Here is a 24,304-nt window from a genome sequence, read left to right on the forward strand (position 1 = left end):
TCCAGTGGTTTGCTCTGTGGATGAACTAAACTTTCGGAAGACGTTGTAGCAGAATCACGTGAACAATGCCAGGATATGCTTTTTTTCCATTGGTTGTTGCGTTAAATCTTACCCAGATACAATAGTGCTATTTTGTGATTAGCCATTGTGTAGAACCTTTCTTTTTTTTTTTGATTGGGTGATAAGTGGCAGGCTCGACTAATATGGAAGCAAATCGTGACCAAAATTTAAATTAAAATGCATTTGCAGAAATGCTTTTTCATTTTAAGAATGTGGCTGCATTATTGGACTCATAAATACAATTTGTAATCAATCATTCTATTTTCATTTTCATTTTCTTATTCAAGACTGCACATTTTATGCCATAATCAAAAAGAAAACAGAGCGGACATTGCTTTTTCGTTTTCGTGGTCTGCCCGCAAAGTAGGCTACTGCCCATAATTCGAAAACCAGAAAGCAATCTGAGCGGCGCAGCAGAGTGACGTCAGTAGCCGCTCTTCTTCAGCTCCCTGCTGACCGAGCTACCCATCTTGTTCGGTAGGGGGCGGTGTGCACATATGCATTGCATTACATTGCAAATGTGCCGGGAAATTGATTTAATTGCCGGGTCCTTAGAGGACGTATCACAGATCACATCAGACGCGGCACCCCGGTTGGGAAACACTTAGTTGATAGCTAGTTTCGTTTTGACTGACAACATACTGATGTTGCTCGTCCACTAATGCCCTAATAAACACATAGAATAGGGTTTGCTTCTCTTGCTAGGCTACCTGTTCAAAGTCAAAGTGAACTTTATTGTCAATCAGACCATGCAACAAGGCTAATTGCACAGACGATTGAAATTGCGTTTCCCCATACTCCAAATGTACATAATACAACATTTTAACATTTGACAATAGTGCAAACAATCAACAGATTAAAAAACAACATATACTATAAGAATATAGGAGTAAAGTGCAAAGTGCAGAATAGCAGCATGGATTCTAGGCCTATATGTTATTTTTGCATATTAAGTGCATAGTGCAGTTAAAAATATATATAATTTAGCAGTCAGTCATTGGCCGGGTTTCCCAGATTCAGAAGCTCCCAGATTCGTTAAGAAGCTCTTAAAACGCTAAGAACTTCTGAATCTGGGAAACCCGGCCATTAGCTGTTCGCTGTGCCAGGTACCTCATATGCCTTGCGGGTAGTGATGTGTCGTTCGTTAACGATTCGTTCATTTTAAACGAATTTTGCCTACGACAAGTAGGCCTACTCAGGAGTAGCCTAACGAGTCCTCTCAAAGAGTGATTCGTTAATTTTCTTGTGGCCGCGCATCGGTAGGCTCCTGTTGTATAGGATCAGTCGAGGAAACAGAAATTGGCCGGGTTTCCCAGATTCGTTAAGAAGCTCTTAACGCTAAGAGCTTCTTAGGACCGTTCTAAGAGCGTTCTAGAACGCTCTTAAGAAGCTCTTTGCGTTAAGAGCTTCTTAACGAATCTGGGAAACCCGGCCATTATTTGTTCATTTCCCGACTGGGTCTTCGGGTACGAGTCGTGAAAAAGGATCCAAAGACTCGTACCCGAAGAGTGACGTGAAAAAGGATCGAAAGACTCGTACCCGAAGACCCAGTCGGCAGATGAATTAATCATTGACCCGAAGACCCAGTCGGCAGATGAACTAATCTTTTAGCCGACGACATGACACGGTCGGGACGTGAACAATTTGTTCATCTTTCGGGTACCAGTCTTAGGATCATTTTTCACGTGACCTGCATAGGCTCAGAAGAGTAACAGAAAATATTTGTTTATCTCATTCACTTTCGCGTGACTAGGTTTCGTAAGACGTGAATGATATTCATTCACAAGTAATAATTACATGTTTTGTTAAACATTTTTGTACTTACAGTTCAGTGCAGTGTAATTGTTTGCCGTGATAATTAAATCCTAGTGTGATAATAAATGACCATTTCAAATCATACATCAAACTGTCATCATGAATGATTTTAATGCAGGATTTTTATTTATTTATTGTATCTGCTGGTTTACATGTACTAACATATAGCCTACATGAGAATATGATAAATGTTTGCAGTGGACGTATTCAGGCCAGGAATTGGCTATAAAATGTTGAGCAACCAACCGCGCTTGTCACTTGTCTGCCCCCCCATCCCTCCACCCTCAGTCGTCCAGACACCACCTTCCTGTGGTTCCTCATGCCCCTGAAGGCCATTCGCTACTTGGTCTGCAAACAGTACAAGTGGCTGATCTGCAAGATCCTGCTGGCCCTTCTACTTGTTGTATTGCTGGGCCTCTTCCTCTACAGCATTCCTGGCTACCTGGTCAAGAAGCTGCTGGGGGCTTGAGAATTAACGAAGAGCGACTGCTTCAGTTAGATTGGGCTGTTTTCGAGTGGTATGCTTCTCCCATCTGGTCTTGGAGAAACTTTTTTTCCCTTGACTCTAAAACATACACATTGCAGCAGTTTACATAGAAACCAAAGAATATTCTTAATCTGTCATACAAGGAACTGCAGGTGTTATGATGTTCTGTTAGGGTGTGACTGTACACTTTCCTTGGACTTAGAAACACAGTTATGACATTTGGATTTTAGATTTTGTTTTTGCTTGAAATCCGTTATACTATTTAGTGATTGACCAGTTAGTATTCTGTTAAAAACTGCTATCTTATGGTTGTTTCCATGAATCTGTGTTTGTATTTCGTTGTTCAACAGTGTGCAGTAGCGTTATGCAAGCCCTGGTACTTGTGAATAAACAAACAAGAACAAACTGGGTCCTGTTTTCTGTGTACAGAACATCGTTGTCATGACTGCTTTCTGCTTTGGTACCTATTATGTTGTCATACACTACGTGCACTGATTTGTAAACCTTAAATAAGGCAATCAATAATATGTGCTTCACAAGATCATGGCTGACAGCTCAGATTCTGTGACAAGGAAAGTTTGGTTTGTGGTCATTCGTCCCGGCTGTAAATAGAATTCTACTGATGTTGATAACACTCACATGTTACAACTGTCAACAAAACAACCTTGGCCGCGTTTCCAAGATTCGTTAAGAAGCTCTTAATGCTAAGAGCTTCTTAGGAGCGTTCTAAGAGCACTCTAGAACGCTCCCAGATTCGTAGAGCACTCCCAGATTCGTTAAGAAGCTCTTAATGCTAAGAGCTTCTTAGGAGCGTTCTAAGAGCACTCTAGAACGCTCCCAGATTCCTAGAGCACTCCCAGATTCGTTAAGAAGCTCTTAACGCTAAGAGCTTCTTAGGAGCGTTCTAAGAGCACTCTAGAACGCTCTTAGAACACTCCTAAGAAGCTCTTAGCGTTAAGAGCTTCTTAACGAATCTTGGAAACGCGGCCCTTACCGGTCGCAGAAGCATTGCTGTAAACTACTGTCTTGTTACATGCAAAATTATTAAGCCTTGAGGCTTTCGAAATGGTGCAGTTTAGCGTTGGAAACCCCTCTTCATGGACACCATCTAACCAACCGTGCTTATCACCCTGTCTACCCCCCATCCCTCCCCACCCTCCACCCTCAGTCGTCCAGACACCACCTTCCTGTGGTTCCTCATGCCCCTGAAGGCCATCCGCAACATAGCCTGCAACTACAAGTGGCTGATCATGAAGCTGGTGGTGGCGCTGCTGTTGCTGGCCATAGTGGTCCTCTTCATCTACAGCATGCCTGGATACATGGCCAAGAAGCTGCTGGGCGTCTGAGGAGCTCTCTCTCTCTCTCGCAACCAATAACGAAGCCTGAAGGAAATCAATGGCCAACCAAGAAAACCTCCCTCTTTCTCTGTATGCCCTTCTCTACCCCCTCCTCTCTCTCTCTCTCTACCCCCTCCTCTCTCTCTTTCCCTCTCCAGCTTTCTCTGTCTGTGTATCCAAAAAATAAAACCTAGAGAATGTGTTGTTTGTGCCCCCCCCCCCTCCCTCGAGAAAACTATGAATTTGGTTGGATCCACCCACACACACCCTTGGGAAATGCAACCGCAACACCTTTGACACAGTTCAAACACTGATTGAAAGCAAACACATCCAATCTGATCCAGAATGATTGATTTGTTAATTTAAGATACTATTTGTTACTTTAATCTGTATCCAGATGTGTGGTGAGTGACACTAGTTATATTGTGAGACATCCCAGGTTAACAGGTGCCTGTTTGGGCCACAAGAGAATGTCAAGTCATTCATTTGAAGTGATGCTTGCTTGTTAGTTTTTTTTCCCTCTATCTTGTAATACAGTGCACATACCTTTCCTGAAACGTTATAAAAAATAAAAATAATTTTTGCTGTTCCTACATTGACATTGCGGTTCGTGGTTTAAAATGGCCTGTATCGTTTCTGTTCTGTACCGATGAGTTAGTATTTTTTTTTGTTTTATCTTCTTTTTTTGCTTATAAGCGGGAAGAGGGCATCATGATTATTTTTGGGGTGAATAAACGGGTAACCAAATTCAGTGTTTTATTTTCTAATTTCCTCAAAACATTAATTGTGTACGGGGGGAGGTGCAGTGAAGCATGCTAACTCCGGCTGAAGTTCGTTGTTACTAAACAAAGCATACAGTAATAATACCAACTTCACACGGTATCATTCTCAATATTACCCATCCTCCCACATACAAAAGTAGAATATGGTTATTGGAGGATGCGGGCATCGATCCCGCTACCTCTCACATGCTAAGCGCTCTACCATTTCAGATAAAGCTGGGGAACAGTCGCCTGTTTGAGAAGGGAATCCCCCGTATGAGCTCACGTTCAGTAGGTAAGATGGTTATAAAGAGACGCTTGATGTTATACATTGTTTTGATTTTATATTTCAACGTTAAAATATATAGGCTATATTTGTATGTGACGAAAATGCACTTGAATAGGTAGTGTAACCAAAACACAACATCAAACTTCATTCTGGAAATGTGTTGAGCAATGCTGACACCTGGTGTTTAAAAGACACAATTGTACAATGTATTTTTGTGTCATTTAGAGCCAGTGATTTTTTTTAAATCCCGCGACAGCTTGTCTGTAGTTTGAACCAGAGCTGGTTCAAAAATGAAACGTCGCGTTTTCGTGATCCCCAAACAACCTTTTACAAAAGTAAATGACTTTTTATTCTTGGTCAGATATTTTGAGGCGTCCATTGTTGCTTTTTATTTATCCACCAGATTGGTGAATAATGACTGTTGCTTCTGCAATTGTGCCTTTAGTTCACTAACCTTTTCCAAACGCATTGGCCTACTGATACCAGCTGTGAAACTGGAATTTGTCCTTGTACATTTTGGTGCCGCTCCATCTTGCCTTTTTTCCAACCCAACTATGCCTCCCAGGGTGCGAATTACGGGGGGTTAGTGGGGGTCTGACCCCCCTAATTGAGACTTGGACCCCACAAAAGAGGTAAAAACAACAGGTCGGGGGGGTCGATACACGTCCTGGAGAAGTTGACCTCCCCGATTGTCATTGTATAATTCGCACTCTGATGCCACCGCATGTCAAGCACACATTTTGACAATCCTTTTGACAACTGGGACTCCCATTCCTGGTGGAAATGGTGTCTTTGTTTTTGTTTCTTTCTTGCATGGAGAAGCTGCACCCGCCTCAGCGTGCGTGATGCAACTGAATTTGTGTAGCCTTTAGCCTGCTTCTAGCTAGCAAATCCACTTTCCTTATTTCAAGTTTGTCAAGACAGTAGGCATATGCGCCGACGTCATTAGCTATTTGTAGCTTACTTGAGATCGGTAAAAAAAAAGCATTATATTTGGCAACTTTAGCCAATTGCAAGTAATAACCGTGGAGAAATGATTGTGTAAAGAGTAGGGCACTTCTGTGACATTTGTGTGAGCCAGATTTTATTCACCACTTTCTAAATGTCATCGTGGCGTGTTGCGCTCTCGATCGACCTGTTGGCGAACCCTATCGGCTATGTTCTGCGAAAAATGCAAGCTTTTCCTTTCACAACTGTTTATTTAATTAATAAATCTCAAAGATGAGTGTTATTCCAACACTGTTACTCAGTCAATGCAAGAATGCAGGTTGAGTTCCGTTGTAGCAGATGGTTGTAGGCTAAGTTAGCAAAGTAAAATAAGCCAGGGAGAGTGCATTTGATGCTCATGATGGATGACCAGCATCATTATGAACTGGTCGCAGACCCCCGGGACGTCCTTGGTCACGGCTTCCCTTGTGCAATAATTTACAGCAAATCAACTGACGCTACAATAAACACAATCAAATTAGCGGTAAACTTGAATGTCAACAAACTACGATTGTAATTGTTTGATTGTTGTCCTGTTATCCATGAAGCACATTCACAAATAAGTCAAACGTTTTTGCTGCGAAGTCACTTTGAAGAGTAATCTAGGCCTACTGTTTATGATGGTTTTCCCCTTTGATCAGTAGCTAAATACTCAAATAATCGGAAATACTTTGACAAATGTAAAAAAAAAAAAAAAAAAAAAAAAAAAAAAGATTAAGAACCTTTGACAAAAAACAAAAACTCCACATTATAAATTTACAAATATGTCACCCATTCACGGTCAAAGTGGAACATTCTCATGCTGAGATATGTAGCTAGTCGAAAAATGAGTCCTCAAAGAGCATTGATCATATGACATCGGAACCAAACTGATGTTTCCACATGCCTTTAAATACACCCTCAAAAAAGAAACTCTTTACTGCCTTAAGCACAAATCAGATCGGAATCGACTTTCATAATATGCTTGTTCTTACAATATTTGTGTCAATTATTTTCATTGTTAAATTAAACATAAGTTAAATAAATAAGAACCTTTTCTCTCCAAATGAAACACCATTGGTTGTTATATTAAAGTAGCTGTTGTTAGTATCAGTAACTCCTGCTAAATGCATAAATGTATATGTAACTCTGATGGAAGCCTGATCTATCATGCAAGTGATGTTTTCCATTATCTGGATTACAATCAAAACAGCGCAAAATAAAAAATCCAATGATGTCGTCTTAGTTTAAAAATCAAAATGTCCTTTTTTGTATTTACAGCTTCTATCAGGTCCGCAATCCATTAGCTCAAGCCTTTTCCTTGGCTATTATATGTGTGTTGCGTACGCACCATGCTAAAACGACTGGGATATGTCAATTTACTGTTGCAGCTACTGGGTCACTGGGGGAAGGGGAAGTGGGTAGCTTATGGCATTGAAATGTACTGTACATGATGTCGATGGCTGGTGGGGGCTCAGAGAAGAAAAAAACAGATATACATATGAAGACAGAGAAAGAAAAAGAGAGAGAGAAAGAGGTAAAGAGGAAGAATGAAGGGCGTATTTATAGAGTGTGGTGTGCAGAGATAGTAAAGTAGGACTAAAGAGATATGGACAGGAGGGGGAAAAGGATGGAGAATAGGGGGCTTGTGGACAGAGGGATCACAGAAGAGGGAAGTGAAGAGGTTAGTATTCCTCCTGGTCCAGATGGGCCTGTTCATCAAGGCCATCATCGTCTGGGGCTGCAAAGCCGTCCTGAGACACAAACATGAAGAGACAGCGCTCAGTGTTCGCGACCTCCGACCCCCCCACCCCTTTCATGACAAACTGTTCATCAGGAATTCAACTATCACTACCTGTCACAGTATTATTCTCATTGGATGCCTGATGAAGTGCAGTTCAATTCAGACCAGGACTTTATTCTTGTGTACCTCTGTAGCGTAGAGAATGTCGATTATCCTGCTGAGGATGGGGTTACTTTCACTCTCGTTCTCCTGGCAGATCAGCTCGATATCTCTTAGTTTGCTGAAGTAGAAATCGCGTTCTTTCTCCAGGCCATCCACAGTCAACTTCAGCTCCATCAACTACGTAGGGTAAGATAATAAAAGTCATTTAAAACAGGAGAGAGTGGGCAGTTAAAGATATTGCAGATATAGTTGTTTTGTCCCTGTTTTCCTCCAGGAGCCTGTAGATCATCGTTTGTCTTTGTACATCTGTGAACTTACCTTTCTTCAAGTACCTACCTGACACACCATGATGGGCAAAACGTGTATATATAGTATACTATTTTTGAACTACACTATGCTATACCGTACTAAGTTTTGACTGATAAGTTTAGTATCCATAGCAGAGTGCTATGCTCTAGTTTAGTCTAGTATTGCACCGTAAGCATACTGGAGAGATCATACATACAGTATTATGTTTCCAGAGTGTACGTATTCCCTCCACTTTTCAGTTTCCATGTTTGTTCATGTTTAAGCTCAAACAGGAGAAGGTAAACTCATGTGGGAACCTTGATACACACTCCACATCCTACAGAACCACCACATACTCATATTAAATACAGTTAAGTCCATAAGTATTTGGACATAGACACAATTTTCATCATTTTGGCTCTGTATACCACCACAATGGATTTGAAATGAAACAATCAAGATGTGCTTTAAGTGCAGACTTTCAGCTTTAATTTCAGGGTATTTACATCCAAATCAGGTGAACGGTGTAGGAATTACAACACATTTTATATGTGGCCCCCCCCTTTTTAAGGGACCAAAAATAATTGGACAAACTAACATAATCATAAATGTCATTGTCACTTTTAAAACTTGGTTGCAAATCCTTTGCAGTCAATGACAGCCTGAAGTCTGGAACCCATAGACATCACCAGACGCTGGGTTTCGTCCCTGGTGATGCTCTGCCAGGCCTCTACTGCATCTGTCTTCAGTTCCTGCTTGTTCTTGGGGCATTTTCCCTTCAGTTTTGTCTTTAGCGAGTGAAATGCATGCTCAATTGGATTTAGGTCAGGTGATTGACTTGGCCATTGCAGAACATTCCACTTCTTTGCCTTAAAAAACTCTTTGGTTGCTTTCGCAGTATGCTTCGGGTCATTGTCCATCTGCACTGTGAAGTGCCGTCCTATGAGTTATGAAGCATTTGGCTGAATCTGAGCAGATAATATTGCCCGAAACACTTCAGAATTCATCCTACTGCTTTTGTCAGCAGTCACATCATCGATAAATACAAGGGAACCAGTTCCATTGGCAGCCATACATGCCCACGCCATAACACTACCTCCACCATGCTTCACTGATGAGGTGGTATGCTTTGGATCGTGAGCAGTTCCTTCCCTTCTCCATACTCTTCTCTTCCCATCATTCTGGTACAAGTTGATCTTGGTCTCATCTGTCCATAGGATGTTGTTCCAGAACTGTACAGGCTCTTTTAGATGTTTTTTGGCAAACTCTGGTCTTCCTGTTTTTGAGACTCACCAATGGTTTACATCTTGTGGTGAACCCTCTGTATTTACTCTGGTGAAGTCTTCTCGTAATTGTTGACTTTGACACAGATACGCCTACCTCCTGGAGAGTGTTCTTGATCTGGCCAACTGTTGTGAAGGGGTTTTTCTTCACCAGGGAAAGAATTCTTCTGTCATCCACCACAGTTGTTTTCCATGGTCTTCCGGGTCTTTTGGTGTTGCTGAGCTCACCAGTGCGTTCTTTCTTTTTAAGAATGTACCAAACAGTTGATTTGGCCACACCTAATGTTTTTGCTATCTCTCTGATAGGTTTGTTTTGATTTTTCAGCCTAACGATGGCTTGCTTCACTGATGGTGACAGCTCTTTGGACTTCATATTGAGAGTTGACAGCAACAGATTCCAAACACAAATACCATACTTGAAATGAACTCTAGACCTTTTATCTGCTCCTTGTCAATGAAATAACGAACTCCCTTTATGAGGGAATAACATACACCTGGCCATGGAACAGCTGAGCAGCCAATTGTCCAATTACTTTTGGTCCCTTAAAAAGGGGGGGGGCACATATAAAATGTATTGTAATTCCTACACCGTTCACCTGATTTGGATGTAAATACCCTGAAATTAAAGCTGAAAGTCTGCACTTAAAGCACATCTTTATTGTTTCATTTCAAATCCATTGTGGTGGTATACAGAGACAAAATTATGAAACTTGTGTCAATGTCCAAATACTTATGGACCTAACTGTAGATATGTGCCATCTGCCTGCTCTCAAAACCCAACTGGATATGTGCCATGTCAGGTAACCTCTGTAACAGGTGTGTTACAGGTGACTGGTGTGTGTCAGGTGACAGGTGTGTGTCAGGTGACCCTTGTAACAGGTGTGTGTCAGGTGACAGGTGTGTATGTCAGGTGACAGGTGTGTGTCAGGTGACCCTTGTAACAGGTGTGAGTCAGGTGACCCCTCTAACAGGTGTGTGTCAGGTGACAGGTGTGTATTAGGTGACAGCTGTGTGTCAGTTCACAGGTGTTTGTCAGGTGACAGGTGTGTGTCAGGTGACCCCTGTAACCGGTGTGTGTCAGGTGACAGGTACATGTCAGGTGACAGGTTGGTGTCAGGTGACCCCTATAACAGGTGTGTCATGTGACAGATGTGTTAGGTGACCCCTGTAACAGGTGTGTGTCAGGTAATCTGAGCTGTCTGAGGTAGCAATGCCTCCTTACCCTCCCTGGAACTCTACCTGTTGGTTTAGCTCCAAGATCTCCACATCGCTGCCCCCGTTCCTGGCCAGTGACGGGTTCTTCCTGATGGTCGTGGCGGTCATCACCCGCTGGGGAGTGGGCATGTTTTTGGGAACCGTTGGAGATGTCCTCTGTGGTCCTGGAGGTGTCGGAGAAGGTCAGAGATGATAAGCAGCAGCAGAAACCCAGTGCTTCTTTACTAGGCACACATGCCATCTTGACTGTTGTTATAGCAGCCTACTTTGCAGGGAAGAGGAGTGCCAGCATAGCATGATGTGGTGCCTGTGGTGTTGCTAATGTTGTAATCTGAGGCACTTTACAGTTGATCATTTTAAATCTGGAGCATTGCACTAAAAAGGATATTCTTGTTTTACATGTCATTGTTAGTGCTTTAGATAAAACATGACTGTTTCAGGTACACACTGCAGCATTCTGTTTTGGCATTATTAAGTTGCATTGCATTAGCTGAGGCTTTAAACCTCCGCATCAACAAATGAGACAAATCCACTGACCAACGTCTGAAATCAAGACCTGGTCTGGCTGCACCTCAGAGTCAGCATGAATGTGTTCACCTGAATAATACCAATGCAATGATAAACTACTTCCACGCAAGGCATGTCTGAGACTGAGGCTGAAAACATCAGTCTAAGTTTCAGAGCAAATCATACACACACAAAAAATATCTCAGTCATCATCTGGTGCTGTCTCTCCATCTCTAAATATTTCCAAATAAGACTGACAACAAGATTGTTTTTCTGACCAATTGTGTGGTTGGAATGTAAATATGCAAATTGTCATCAACATCACTTTCTGCATTGATTTTCAACCAATCATTGACCCCTCTGAAGCTGCCGCCCCACTTGGGGTTGAGGTGACCCGACCATGACCCAAAGAGACACCATCACATGTGGTGTGCTGCTACTAAAAGCTAGCCGAAACGCTAGCCTAGTGAAATGGACGGCTAGCACAGCAATCATTCTGTGAATCGTGCACACACCAGCGGCGTGCAAGGAGCACTTCTGAGCCATCCAAAGCTCAGGGGAGGGCAAGGTGCAGCGAGGCAGGACCGGGGGTTGGGTTACCTGGGGCTCGCCAAGCTCTCTTGGGTTTGTAGATAAAGTGATCACCTGGATTGGGAGCAGGTGCAACGTCTTGACCCTGCCTGGCTTGTAAAGGGTCGTACTCCTTCCCATCATAGTTGGCGTCAAAGAACTTCTTGAACCACTGAACAAATTCAAAGTTGTCCTGGAACTTTCCTTTTACCAGCTTCTCCACAGGGATTATCTGCATTTGTAAAGAGGTGAGAATGTGAGAATGTTTTGGTGAGATGATGACACTTGCTGAAGCTCTTATGGGGCTTAGCTTCTAATGTTAATTAAGTTATTTCAAAAAGCTGACTTTGTCAACACTCATCCGCTTGAAGGCTGCCTGCAGAACCTTGAAGTTGTGGATGAACTCGTGTTCCAGTTTGGCCTGGAATTTGACCTTCTTTAGAAGCACACAGCCTGGGAAAAGCATATCCATGAACTGGCAATATGCTGCCCCTGGAAGATAGAAAAAGAAAAGAGGAATGTGCATATAAATACCTTGACTCAAAATGCAAATTATGACCATAATGATCATAATGTAATTACTGTTACACAGTGTTGAACAGTGTTACACAGTGTCCTCTAAAAACAACAGGTACTCAGTTAGTTGGTTTAATATTCAACTACACAAGGGTTATAAGAAAACTTCTCCAGTTGGATCAGAGGACCTACCAGAGCACATCTGTTCAATCTTGGTGTAGGAGAGATGCAAGGAGTCATTGACCCACGCAAGCATGTCATGTCTGCTGAGGTTGTCAATGGACACGGATGTAGCATACACATTTACGGCCATACCCTTCCTGAAACAAACAAAACCACCAATCATTTATTTCAAAAACCAAACATAAATGTATATACTTACAGATGGTATATCTGGTATAATTACACTGTGGGAAAGGACTGTGGTTAGGCCAAGACCACTGTAATACAATCAGATTAGAAAGTATTGTAATTAAATGTTCAAGAAAACCCTAGAACAACCCCATACATCTGTCTTATTCCTTGGGAATATACTGGCTGACTTCATATAAATTACTTGGCGTTGTACTGTTGTTAAAGCGCTCTGAAAGCACAGTTATGAGACAGTGAAATTCATCTACTGAATCATTTGAGACACAAAAACCTTTGGACACAAGAGGGTTGAAGCTATTATATGACCCGAGGCGAATAGGCTAATGTATTTCGAATATCTTATCTGCATAGTTGGTTGTCAGCAGCCTATCAATCATTTCAGCATCCTTCGCTGGCATAGCGACATAGTACAATAGTCTGCACATGCAACTCGCGTACAGTAGCACTTTCTGTCTAAATCGTGCACCGTACAATTAGATATCTGAAGTCTATATTAATAGCTTTGGTTCAATTCCGAGCATGGTATTTGACCCTTGAGTCTGCAGGTTAACATTGATCAAAATATGAATTATCGTCCCATTTAAGAATCATGTAGTCTGGGAAAGAAGTCATTATTCTCATGAAGCCTTATCCCGACTAACTGCCTATAGGCCTTTAAAGGGCCGTATGCGCGCTAAAAGTGAGCATTTAAAATGTTTTGTAGTCTGAAACATATTAAGTGGCAATTGGGCGTTTTCTGGTCGTTTAGAGAACAATACATTAGCCCATGCATTTATTGGTTCGGGTGTGAAAACCCGCAACATTGTTGCTACGGAGCGGCCCCCTCTACAGGCCTCTGACCAGGTTACCTCACACTCACTACAGGCGAAATATCCTCGCAGAATTGGAATGACACAATGCTGTCTTGCTCATTACAAATAAACGAATTAATGTCATTTGGAATTGGTAAATTTGTTCAAGTAATTTCCAATAGGCCAAATTCACTCATTACTCACTGTATTCCAGTGCTCTCTTTCTGTTTTTATCACGCTGGCAGTATTCCTAATGCCAATACCCGTCGCTGCCGTCGTTGCCAGATTCTGCGCTGTGCAGTGGTTAGTAACGAGACGCCCCCTACGCTACAGCCGCTCGGTCTGCAACAATCCATGACCCAATGCGCCTGCGCCCGGCTCCATGCTGTTAGAAGTGGCACATAAATAGGACTTTTCCTGCTAAACAACACGTGCCTGGCTGCGGCCGGCAATATCGGTGGCCTCATCCAGTTGGACTTGAACATTTCTTAATGTTCAACTAAATGACGTAATCTGACAAGTAGGCTGAGCCAAGCCAAATTTCCTCAACCAAGAATAAGACAATGTCAAACAGACATTTCAGTGTGGTTTATTTGCACTCAATCATGTGGTAAAGAGCTGCAAGACATAAGATAAAATAAAGCACAATCCAGAACACATTATTTAGCACCGGTAGGACTTCTACACTGCAGTTTTTTATCGGAAGTATATTGTGCAATGATAAACAACATGAAATAAAAAGATTATTCTCCAGAATGAAATTAAATGACAGTGGATGATGACGTATTACTGAATAGCATTAGTGTGTTTCTTTGTTCTAACACTTGAACAAGCATACCTTAGTTACACTGTTATACTGAAAGACATTGAATGGCATATAGGGAGAGTTTTCTGACATTGTTTGGATCCATTGTCAGTATGTTTGTGTTTCCAGTTCACAGTGGTGTTATGTTGGACAATGTCAATCAACAGATATAACAGTCAGGCAATTCAGTGCAAAGCCAAAAGTACTGAATTGTAAAAAGTGCTAACGGTGTAAATAGAATCACTAGTTACAACAGAAGAACGCTCAACAGATTCCAGAATCCTTATAAAGTCCATAATGTGCATGGTTCTTTCGGACCTAGCAAGAGTTCCGTTCTAGAAACCTGTGGACCTGAAAGAGATTCTATTTTCACCACTGGGTTCTTCAATTGTTAAATATTCTACATAACGCATGTTTTCTTTTTTGTAAGAGGTTCCAATAAGTAGTACCTGCTCATGTGGATACTGTAAGACTTCACTGATTAGGAAAAAGGCCTTTGAAGGTGAGGCTTTCTGCTTGTGGAGGATGATGACCATGAGCACTTTTGCACAGAATGCTGCTCAACTGTAGTAACATCAGTGCTTGGGAGAGGAAGGGTTCTATGCCACAATGCACAGCAAACAGCAGCATAGGTGCATTCACATTGTAGGGAGAGAATGACAGGGACAAGTACACTAACAAGGCTGTAAACAGTTAGTGGAAGTCTGAATGAGCTACGCTGAGGACAGTGTGCTCTTGGACTAGTTTGTTGACACACTTTCTAGGTCCACATTCCATGTACTATGGAAGCAGGAAGCAGGCAGTGCTACTAAAGTGAATGACGTCTCGAAAAAATACATGATAACAGAAATAAATAAACCACGTGTAAAATAATCCACATTTGAATATTCTCAAATGTTTCACACAATGTACTGAGATATTCATGGTGTTTCATGTCAACACCATTGTATATCTAACCACGTTTCACTAATGGTTGTACTCTGTATAAAAACTCCCGTCTAGACACATAAAAACTATGTCAAAAGGCAGCTAAGTAGTACATGATGCAGTGCAATATTGTAGATATAACAGTGAGGTAAAACAATATTATCAGATCAAGTCCAACCCCCTTAGCCCTGTAACTATTAGTGTAATGACACACCCTGATCTGAATCCACATCAGTTAATGACAGCTTGTTAGTTGCTGCTTTCATTTGGTTTAGATGCTTCCAACAACGTGTTAGATTATTTTTTCTTTGTGAGGTTTTATCTCAATTTTGTTCGAATTTCTATGGTTAGCTTAGTTTCCAACATTAGTGTCGCAACGCCATGTGACGTTGCACTTACCATGTCATGTACAGTAAAGAACCGTGCTCAGTTTAAATAAAATGTGACACTTTTCACTATGCATTCAGAAAGAAACAGAGACAGGAAAAAGTAAACAGAAAGAGAGACAGAGAAAGTGAGAGACAGACAGACAGACAGAGAGAGAATGTTTTCTTGGTTGGCCATTGATATCCTTCAGGCTTTATTCTTCCTTCTTGGTTGAGATCTGGCTGCTGATTGGTTGAACCCAGGCTGGTTCCAGATTACCAGATCCCACTGGATCTACCTCCTGGGGGGGCCAGGATCCTTGCAGAGGATCTCTTTGGAATCTTGTCATCAAACTGGGCTCCTGTGTAGAGTGTGGAAGGTTCAGTTAACATTCAGTACTTTGTGGTGTGAAACAGCAAGTGCAACAATTAATAGGTGCAGTGCATCATGCCTTCAGTTGGATAGATAATAAGTACCAGGTTATCCTAGTAGTAAAAGCTAAAAATTCTTTGTTAATGGCAACTCTATTAGTTACTGTTATAATTTTCACCCCTCCCGAACAAGCTAAAAAGCAGAGTGCCCCTTGGATGAAACTATACCGGATGGTCTCTTTTTCCTATGCCTATAGATAGTACTATAGTAGACTACTACACATACTAGACATATGGTGTACTAGACGATACACATGATGGACTATGCTTGTATGCGTGTCTCATCGCCGGACAGAGCAGGGGGATGTCTGGTGTTACCAGAGAGGCTGAAGCTGGACTCATGGAGGTCGCGGAGCCCTCCGTGTCTGGTGCAGGCACGCGTTGGGGTGTCCAGGTCGTCCAGGCCACAGTCCTTCCTGCCTGAGTTGTTCACCACAGCTACATCCCCCACGTAGGGCTCACGCTCCACAGCTTTCACAGCCTGGCACTGCGGGGTCACGCACGCACGCAGAAAAACACGTACGCACACACACGTGTGTACACACAACAATGAACACATGTTTATTATACACTCTGATAACACCCTACTATTACAATAGTACATAAATACAATTAAATAACAAAATGTCTATTTTGTGGATCACTTGATACCTTCTCCCTCTGGACCATCTTCTTGTACAGGTAGTCTGGGAATGTTCGGAGAGGGTAGAACTTTCCAGAACCTTCAGAACACGTGAAGACGCCGTTTTCATAGACCAGTCGACCGCGGCTGATGGTGACCAGGGGAACCCCATGACAGCGAAGACCCTCGTACAGGTTCATGTCTCCTCCCTGGAGCTGTGTGTCCACAGAGATGGTCCTGGAAACAGAGAGAACAAACAGCCTCACACTCACATCCCAAAGAACTACAACAAGAACACCACCAACATAACAACCACCACAGGAGCAGGTTCCCTACTTGGTGCTCTCAGGGTCCCAGACCACCAGGTCAGCATCGGCCCCAGGGATGATCCTGCCCTTGCGGGGGTACAGGTTATACATCTTGGCAGCGTTGGAGCTGGTCACAGCTACAAACTGGTTCTCGTCCATTTTGCCTCCAACCTGAGATGAGACTGATATTAGATAGAGATATTCCAGCCACAACAAATTATGTATCAAACCTGTTGTGTTCAATGTATTTCTATTCTTGTAAAAATGCTCAACTGACTTTGCTGCATTTATAAAGGTGTATTTATAAAGGTTGATAATGATACAATGTCCTCTAAAAGTTTTAGTTCTCTATACCAGCATCTTAAAAAGAGGTATACAAACATTGTAATGTATTATAATAATAATAAATCGGTGTTATTAGTTATTAAGACAATATAAAGGTTCCATTCAAATTAATGATAATATATATTATTATTATTATATATATTATTATATATAAAAAATATCATTAATTATTCATGTTACCACTCCTCTCTCCCACATGACGCTCATGCGATCCTGGATTCCCGGGACGCCGTGGGGGATCTTGGTGAAGTCGTCCTTGCCCATGGCTTTCTGCTTGACGGTGAAAGGACGGTGGTCTGACGCCACAGCGTTGAGGGTGTCACTGCATTCACACAGGCAACGAGAGAACAGCCCAGTCAGAATGGCCACGGAGGACTCGGAGGCATGGGGTTTGTGTCACAGAAACCACTGTGCGTAGGTTGTCTGACTCTCAGCTTGTTTTGTCATGAAAAATCTCCAACTACTAGCTGTGTCAGCCGGGATCAGAAAGGAATGACCCTGACTCCTTGACCTAACAAGAGAGCTGCATGTTGAAGTGTGCACCCCAGGGCCTGACAGGTTACACTTACTTGGCCAGCAGACTCATCAGGTAGTTAGGGGTGTTGGGGTCCAGGCGTATGGGCGGAACCGTCACGTAGGCGGCAGCATGGGCCCAGTCCTGGTGGTAGTACTGGAGCCCGTTCAGCACGGCATGCGCCGTGGTCGTCTCCCCGTGGACCACCTTACCTGGCGGGAACAGAGGAGGCAGAGATTCAGGAGCAGCGATGCAGACGGCTCCTCTGCTTGTCTCTACAGTTCCAGTCTCCCTTCCTTCCAGGGTTTGGATCTTAGGTTTCTATGTGTGTCTTTTACTTATTCTGTGATTGTGCACCTTGGAAGGACACCTGAACACTTGAATTTCCTTTGGGCTGAATTAAGACAATTTAACGTAACTGGGTCCTAAGATGTAGAAAACGTCACTGAACCTCTCAGAAATACAATTTCAGCCGGCTATGACGTAAAGCCAGCAATTTCAAAGGCGTGGTACCTAAAAAGTGAAGGGATCTGCACTTTAATCTAACTGCGTTAAAGGGGTACTATGCTGGCTTGGTACCTGAAAGGAAGCTGTTAGAGGGTTGTGAAGTGTGCGACATGAGGCGAGGCTGCAGCCTTACCCTGCATCTTGGCAGTGGCCACAACGTCTCCCGCAGACATGCTGGACACGTTGACCAGGTAGATGGGGCAGTGGGCCTGCAAGGGAATCACAACCACAACCACACACTGAGCAACTTGTGGGGGATTCATGCATTCTTAACGAGAGAAAAATACAAGCTTTTGTCAGCTCGTTTTAGCCATTGAGGTCTGAGAACTCACCCTGTTAGCGATGGTTATGGCCCTGTGAGTGGCCTCAGCCTCCAGCTGGTTAAAGATCCGAAGATAATGGAGGAAGGACATTAATTATGAATGAAGGCTGATGCCCCGATGAAAGGGCTGGGTGTAATTACGAATGTGAACTGTATTTATGAATCCATTGAAGGACAGCAGAGATACAGTACACAATGAGCCATTCAATTAAAATATTTGGATTAGGTGTCAAATTTCCATGAAGCCGACTTAAATCATTTAAACTGGAATCTAATGGTTCTAATTGTATTTTGTGGATGGAAACATTTGGTTTAGTGGACATTTGCCATTTGTCAAAATATGTTAATTCAACAATTTAATAATGTAGGATCTACTGAAAGTAGAATATAAGAAAATATGTAAATCTTCTCAATATTATAGAAAAAATCTAAATATTCTTTACGTTATTTAATACATATATTTGATTTTAAATTGTGTGCTTCACCTCTTCAGGTCTGCTGATCTCAATGCCCTCAGGTCCACTGATGCCCAGGTCCAGGGCTTCCTTGGCACCCTGGAAACACACAAACACTGAAGAGCCTGACATCTATCAACACCCTTCCTATAGAATCTTCGTCAGATTGGAAGAATGTTTGCCAGCTCACCAGTATAATAATATAATAATGTGTGTATGTGCTAGCTCTCCTGTTAACTTATTCTGTAACTGCACACAATGTTAACTGAACACTTGAATTCCATTTGGGGTAAATAAAATGAATTGAATTCAATAAAAAAGTGTCATGTTATTAATTTTATGTCAGTGATCTATGATAGTGGGTTTAAAAACATCATAAAAACGTGTCATCAAAGAGATGGCTGTGATCTGTGCTCTCTTCACCTCGGCCACCAGCTCTCCGTTCTCGGCGTGGACCCTGGCCACGGCACCGATGTCCTTGCAGTTCTGCAGCACCTGGAAGAGCTCGCTGTCCCTCAGCATGAACATGTCCTTATAGGCCATGAACATCTGGAAGGAGTTGACCCCTTTCTCTCGCACCAGGGCCTCCATCTCAGCTCTCACCTGCAGCGTACACAGACAACTGAATATCATCTCACAGCTAAACATCCCCGAAAAAATTCTAGATAATAATCATTTGATCCTATATAAGCACAGTAAACCTACTACATAATTACAGTAAAGTTCCCAGATAATCTCTGTAAAGTGACTACATGACCTATCGATACTAGGAAATCTCAGAAAGGTTACTTGGTTACTGATTGACACTAGATAATCACAGTAAAGTGTGTAGGCTAGGGGCCCAGTACCTTGGGGCCCCACCAGGTGACCCCCATGTGCAGAGCATAGTCACAGCAGGCTTTAGGGTCGGCCAGGGACCGACACTTCTCATAGGCCTCCAGGAGGGACTCATTCTTCTCAGGCAGGACGTGTCCAATGACCATGGTGGTGCCTCCAGCCAGAGCTGCCTATTGGTTCACACAGACAGAGGACACGCCCATTAAGACAAATCGGTATCATTCACACGACAAATCACAATGTCAGGTCTGGTTAACTATCAAAGAACCACCAGTCACATAAATTACCAGGGACAAATCATGTAAACAGTACACTGGCTTTAACAATAAATAATTAGCATTGTCAGTTACTCTGCAGGTTTATGATAATGTTTATTTGCTGGGCAGGTGATGAGACAGGTGATAAGGGATGCCCATAAAAGCCCATTAATAAAGGCAGACCTCCACAGGGAATAAGGAGCAACTCATCCATAATGAGCTGCATGACTGTCACAATTTATTACCAGTGGTTCTATTAGTCAACCAACGGGTATCAACGGCAGAATCTGTGAATGAACAGCATTCTGATTCATATTGATTAAGGATTCAGCTTTTATAGGAGAAATTACATCATGCCTCCAATGCAAATCACGCTCTAGAAATATACAACAAAACATTCTTACAGCACAATGAGAAACCCTGGTTCCCAGGGATACAAGTACAAATCTCTTATATAAAAATAATAATAATAATACACAGCTCAGACTGCTTGTGTGTGTGTGTGTGTGTGTGTGTGTGTGTGTGTGTGTGTGTGTGTGTGAATACGTGCACCAGAGAGCATCTGTCAGCTGACACTAGAGACTGGAGTAGTGTCTGCTAAGGGGAGGGGGTTTGTGTCTGAGAGCGTATTGTCTCCAAACACAATGGCATGAGTGAAAAGGCTTTGCAGCAGTCTTTGCAGCAGCCCCCAGGTCACCATGGAAACAGAGACCGATCTACATGTGCCTCTCCCTTGGCGTCCAGGGACACAGCAGCAGGGGAGGGATGGGTGTGGAGGGCCAAGGGGGTTGATGAAGGAAGATGGAGGTGGTGGGGGGGTGGAGGGATGAGGAGGAGTGGTGGGGGTCAGGAGGGATTAGGAGGGATGGTGTGGGTGAGGAGGGGTGGTGGGGGTGGTGGGGGTGAGGAGGGATGAGGAGGGGTGGTGGGGGTGGTGGGGGTGAGGAGGGATGAGGGATGAGGAGGGATGGTGGGGGTGAGGAGGGACGAGGAGGGATGGTGGGGGTGAGGAGGGATGAGGAGGGATGGTGGGGGTGAGGAGGGACGAGGAGGGATATTGGGGGTGGTGGGGTTGAGGAGGGATGAGGAGGGATGGTGGGGGTGAGGAGGGATGAGGAGGGATGGTGGGGGTGAGGAGGGATGAGGAGGGATGGTGGGGGCAGTCTGGGATACCCCCAGATGACCTGTCTATCCAGCCTCCATCTTGGTTCCAGTCTGATGACTAGCTTACCGTGCCAGGTCTGCCCAGACAGTCACGTGCAAATACATAGTATATATATATTAAAAAAATATCTGAGACACCGAAAACAACTCAAGTAAATTCCCAAGTGATTAAGAAAGTAATTGATTAATGTAACCAAGTCAACTGTTATTCAATACTTATATATAGTGGTTTTGTGTCTAGGCTCACAGTACTCAGCCCTGGTCCTGTTCCCTGAGGGCTCAGATCAGTTGATCTGATCCCTCCCTCCCTCCCTCCCTCCCTCCCTCCCTCCCTCCCTCCCTCCCTCCCTCCCTCCCTCCCTCCCTCCCTCCCTCCCTCCCTCCCTCCCTCCCTCCCTCCCTCCCTCCCTCCCTCCCTCCCTACCTTGGTGCCGCTGTAGTAGTCATCGGCAGTGGTGGCGTTCATGAAGCTCTGCTGCAGGTGCACGCTGGTGTCGATGCCCCCTGGGAGGACCAGCTTCCCAGAGGCGTCGATCACCTTGGCCCCACCCGGGATCATCAGCTCTTTGCCCACCTGCTGCACGATGCCGTTCTCCACATACACATCCGCCTCCTGGGTGAAGTCATCGTTTACCACCTTGCCACCCTTGATCAGGATCCGCACCATTGCTGAGCTGGAAGACATGGTTCTAGAACAAGAGGAGACATGGTTCCAGAATGAGAGAAGACATGGTTCTAGAACGAGAGAAGACATGGTTCTAGAACGAGAGAAGATGTGGTTCTACAACAAGAGAAGATGTGGTTCTAGAATGAGGAAAGACAGTTATAGAACGAGAGAAGACATGGTTCTAGAACAAGGTAAGACATGAGAGAGAAGATGTGGTTCTACAACTAATGCATACATGGTTTTGGAACAAGAGGCGATTTGATTATAAAATGTCAGGAGACATGGTTCTGGAATGAGAGAAGAGTTTGTTCTAGAACACGGTTATCCATAGTTACAGAATTAGAGCAGTGAGTTACTTAAAAATAGTAAATACAAAAATATTTTTGTAGTAAGTTCATAACTCAAGTTCATAACTCATAACTTAATAACGTTTTTGAGTGTGTATACAAAGTTATCAGCTATTGTATCTCTGTGGATACCATCACGCAATTGTATGTCCACAACACCTAACCTCTACTGTACCAACACTACCAACCAAAACATCTACACTACTGCTATACTACAACTATTTTTGTGGTAATAAGTGCTCAGGTCAATTTGGGTCGAGTCCTTATACAGACAAAATACAACAATAAAAACTATCAATAATTTACCTCATCTTTATCAACTGTTTGCAGGCTCGGTCTCGAGGAGAGAATGGTGAGTGGTGCTGACCTCCCTCAGTGAGTGGTGCTGACCTCCCTCAGCTAGCAGGTCCAGACTGAGTGACATCAGCCCCACTGACCACAGGCTGTGTCTGACACAGCCTGTGACCTAGCAGCCCTAGGCTAGCTGGGCTGGAACTACAGTGATCAGTAATGAATACAATGATGTATTCATTACTGATTCCTACAGAACAAATCACCACTTTAAATTCTATCAAATACAAATGAGAAACTCTTCTTTGTGTGTATGTGTGTGTCTGTGGTGTAGTGTGGTGAGTGTATGAGTGTGGGTGTGTGTGTGTGTGTGTGGGGGGGGGATCGGTGGGTGTGTAGACACTACAGTAGGCATGTGGGTGTGTATCATGCGTACTTGTGTGGGTGCGGCCACTTTACCGCATGGTCATGGTCCCAGATTTGATGCTGAGATAATTTTAAGATGGCACATATACTCACAGACAGACCCAGCTACCAGACTGCTTGCTGCAGAACTGGAGCAGACACAGACACAACTTATGTCTAAAACTTCCTTTTTAGACAGGGAGCAAATATGTCTATCTCTAGTAATTGTTTTACATAATCTATTCTAACCAAGTTAAGTATGAATTAAAAACAAATGAGAAATATGTATTAATACATCCATCCATCTATTAATAGTCTAAAACAAAGATCCGTGAAAAATGGGGTTTCCTAAAATGTAATGGCGAGATAAAACAAATGAATAATTCACAAAACGATAGGCTACTCAGCATGTCAACAAAACATTACATTGCAAATATTTATATTCGAGGTAAGATAACTGGTCTCATACTGTATTTTAGAGTACGGTTTCATCATCAGTCAACAATTTATACATGAAATCATTGCACCGATGAAGACACATCCCACCAGTACGACTTGACACAAAGAAACTGGTCCCCTTCCTAATAGGTAGGCTGCATACTGTAGTCTCGGCTAATCAAAACTGGGCTGCACCCTAACACTGCTAGCCTACTTCCTTCTAATCAGTTAAGAAAATATATGCTACTGCAGGTGATCTGATTCAATCGTATTTTAAGGATTTGGAAACTAATTTCCCCCATGCTCCTTAACAAAAGACACGAGAGATGGTGGCAGACATAGAATGAATCAGGAAAAAGGGTAGACATGTAGTTATTTTCGACGGGGGCTTGTGAGACAAAGTGTCCATATAAAGCACCGCTGTAGAACCCCCCCCCCCCCCCCCCCCCCCCCCCCCCTCGTATCACCAACACTCCTAGACCGAGCAAAAGCCGGTTTTACATCAACAAGACCTAGCAGTCTAGCTATTAAACAAGTCCTAGTTGAAACATCCAATAGTCCAGTCAGGATTTTTTTTAATCACACATACCTGCTTTTCTGGTCAAGTGCTCCAAACGCCCTTTTTGTTACTTTACAATATCCAATGCAAAATAAATCGTTCAAAGCACTTGCAGGGTAACACCAGATGCTTTCCTGGGACCAGCCGGCGAAACCCCCGTCCTCAGCATCCAAGGCGTGCGACGGTGGAGATGCTCCAATCACCGGCAATGAATGTTGCCTTGGTAGCCAAATAAACCAATCACTTGGCACTCAGGGCGTGTCCGCATGGTGGAGGCTGTACCATTATTGTAGGAAGTGGGTGTGAACTGTGAATCGGGGAAGGGATTGCTTAGTGAGGCCAGAAGTTTTGGGGGGGAGAAGAAAACCAGTTTGAAAGGAAAGTATAAGTAATAAAACATTTTAATAGATATATCCTGTGGGTATTTTTGTTGTTGCAGTTTTTTTTTATCACTGGGGACTATAAATGACTACAGTGAATGCAGCATTGAGGAATAACAAAGGCATGTTTTTTGAGATGCAATTGTAAGTTCTATGATGCTGAGCATTAATGGTTCCAAAGTATGTTGGGTGCT

General features: G+C 43.1%; 2 protein-coding genes across 4 annotated transcripts; both read right to left on the bottom strand.

Annotated features, from left to right (window-relative positions):
• Positions 1–5,938: 5,938 nt before the first annotated feature.
• Positions 5,939–13,432, bottom strand: mapre3a (microtubule-associated protein, RP/EB family, member 3a). Of its 3 annotated transcripts, none has more exons than XM_067242934.1 (7): positions 13,368–13,432; positions 12,193–12,320; positions 11,831–11,970; positions 11,515–11,716; positions 10,432–10,571; positions 7,646–7,798; positions 5,939–7,469 (listed from the first exon to the last, which is right to left on the bottom strand). In XM_067242934.1, the coding sequence occupies exons 2-7, from the start codon at positions 12,311–12,313 to the stop codon at positions 7,401–7,403; spliced, it is 825 nt and encodes a 274-aa protein (XP_067099035.1). In that variant the 5' UTR covers positions 12,314–12,320; positions 13,368–13,432; the 3' UTR covers positions 5,939–7,400. The 3 variants fall into 3 exon arrangements, with proteins under 3 accessions (XP_067099035.1, XP_067099036.1, XP_067099033.1); XM_067242935.1 differs by having other exon boundaries at positions 11,560–11,716; positions 11,831–11,976; XM_067242932.1 differs by having other exon boundaries at positions 11,831–11,976.
• Positions 13,433–14,998: 1,566 nt separating this feature from the next.
• dpysl5a (dihydropyrimidinase like 5a) lies at positions 14,999–23,859 on the bottom strand. Its single transcript, XM_067242789.1, has 13 exons — positions 23,761–23,859; positions 21,448–21,712; positions 19,614–19,772; positions 19,189–19,368; positions 18,796–18,864; positions 18,321–18,365; positions 18,122–18,197; positions 17,537–17,693; positions 17,148–17,289; positions 16,651–16,793; positions 16,344–16,551; positions 16,011–16,179; positions 14,999–15,622 (listed from the first exon to the last, which is right to left on the bottom strand). The coding sequence occupies exons 2-13, from the start codon at positions 21,706–21,708 to the stop codon at positions 15,537–15,539; spliced, it is 1,695 nt and encodes a 564-aa protein (XP_067098890.1). The 5' UTR covers positions 21,709–21,712; positions 23,761–23,859; the 3' UTR covers positions 14,999–15,536.
• Between the last annotated feature and the right edge of the window lie 445 nt (positions 23,860–24,304).

The sequence above is a fragment of the Osmerus mordax genome, chromosome 9 (genome assembly GCF_038355195.1).
Source record: "Osmerus mordax isolate fOsmMor3 chromosome 9, fOsmMor3.pri, whole genome shotgun sequence".
Taxonomy (NCBI): domain Eukaryota; kingdom Metazoa; phylum Chordata; class Actinopteri; order Osmeriformes; family Osmeridae; genus Osmerus; species Osmerus mordax.

Coding starts and splice junctions, on each gene's coding strand:
- mapre3a (XM_067242932.1), bottom strand. CDS start 12,313: ATGGCCGTAAATGTGTATGCTACATCCGTGTCCATTGACAACCTCAGC. Junction 7,799..10,431: donor TCTTGGAGCTAAACCAACAG/GTAGAGTTCCAG, acceptor TACCCTACGTAG/TTGATGGAGCTGAAGTTGAC. Junction 7,470..7,645: donor ACATTCTCTACGCTACAGAG/GTACACAAGAAT, acceptor TTTGTGTCTCAG/GACGGCTTTGCAGCCCCAGA.
- dpysl5a (XM_067242789.1), bottom strand. CDS start 21,708: ATGTCTTCCAGCTCAGCAATGGTGCGGATCCTGATCAAGGGTGGCAAG. Junction 19,369..19,613: donor TCACCTGGTGGGGCCCCAAG/GTACTGGGCCCC, acceptor TGTACGCTGCAG/GTGAGAGCTGAGATGGAGGC. Junction 18,865..19,188: donor ACGGAGAGCTGGTGGCCGAG/GTGAAGAGAGCA, acceptor GTGTGTTTCCAG/GGTGCCAAGGAAGCCCTGGA.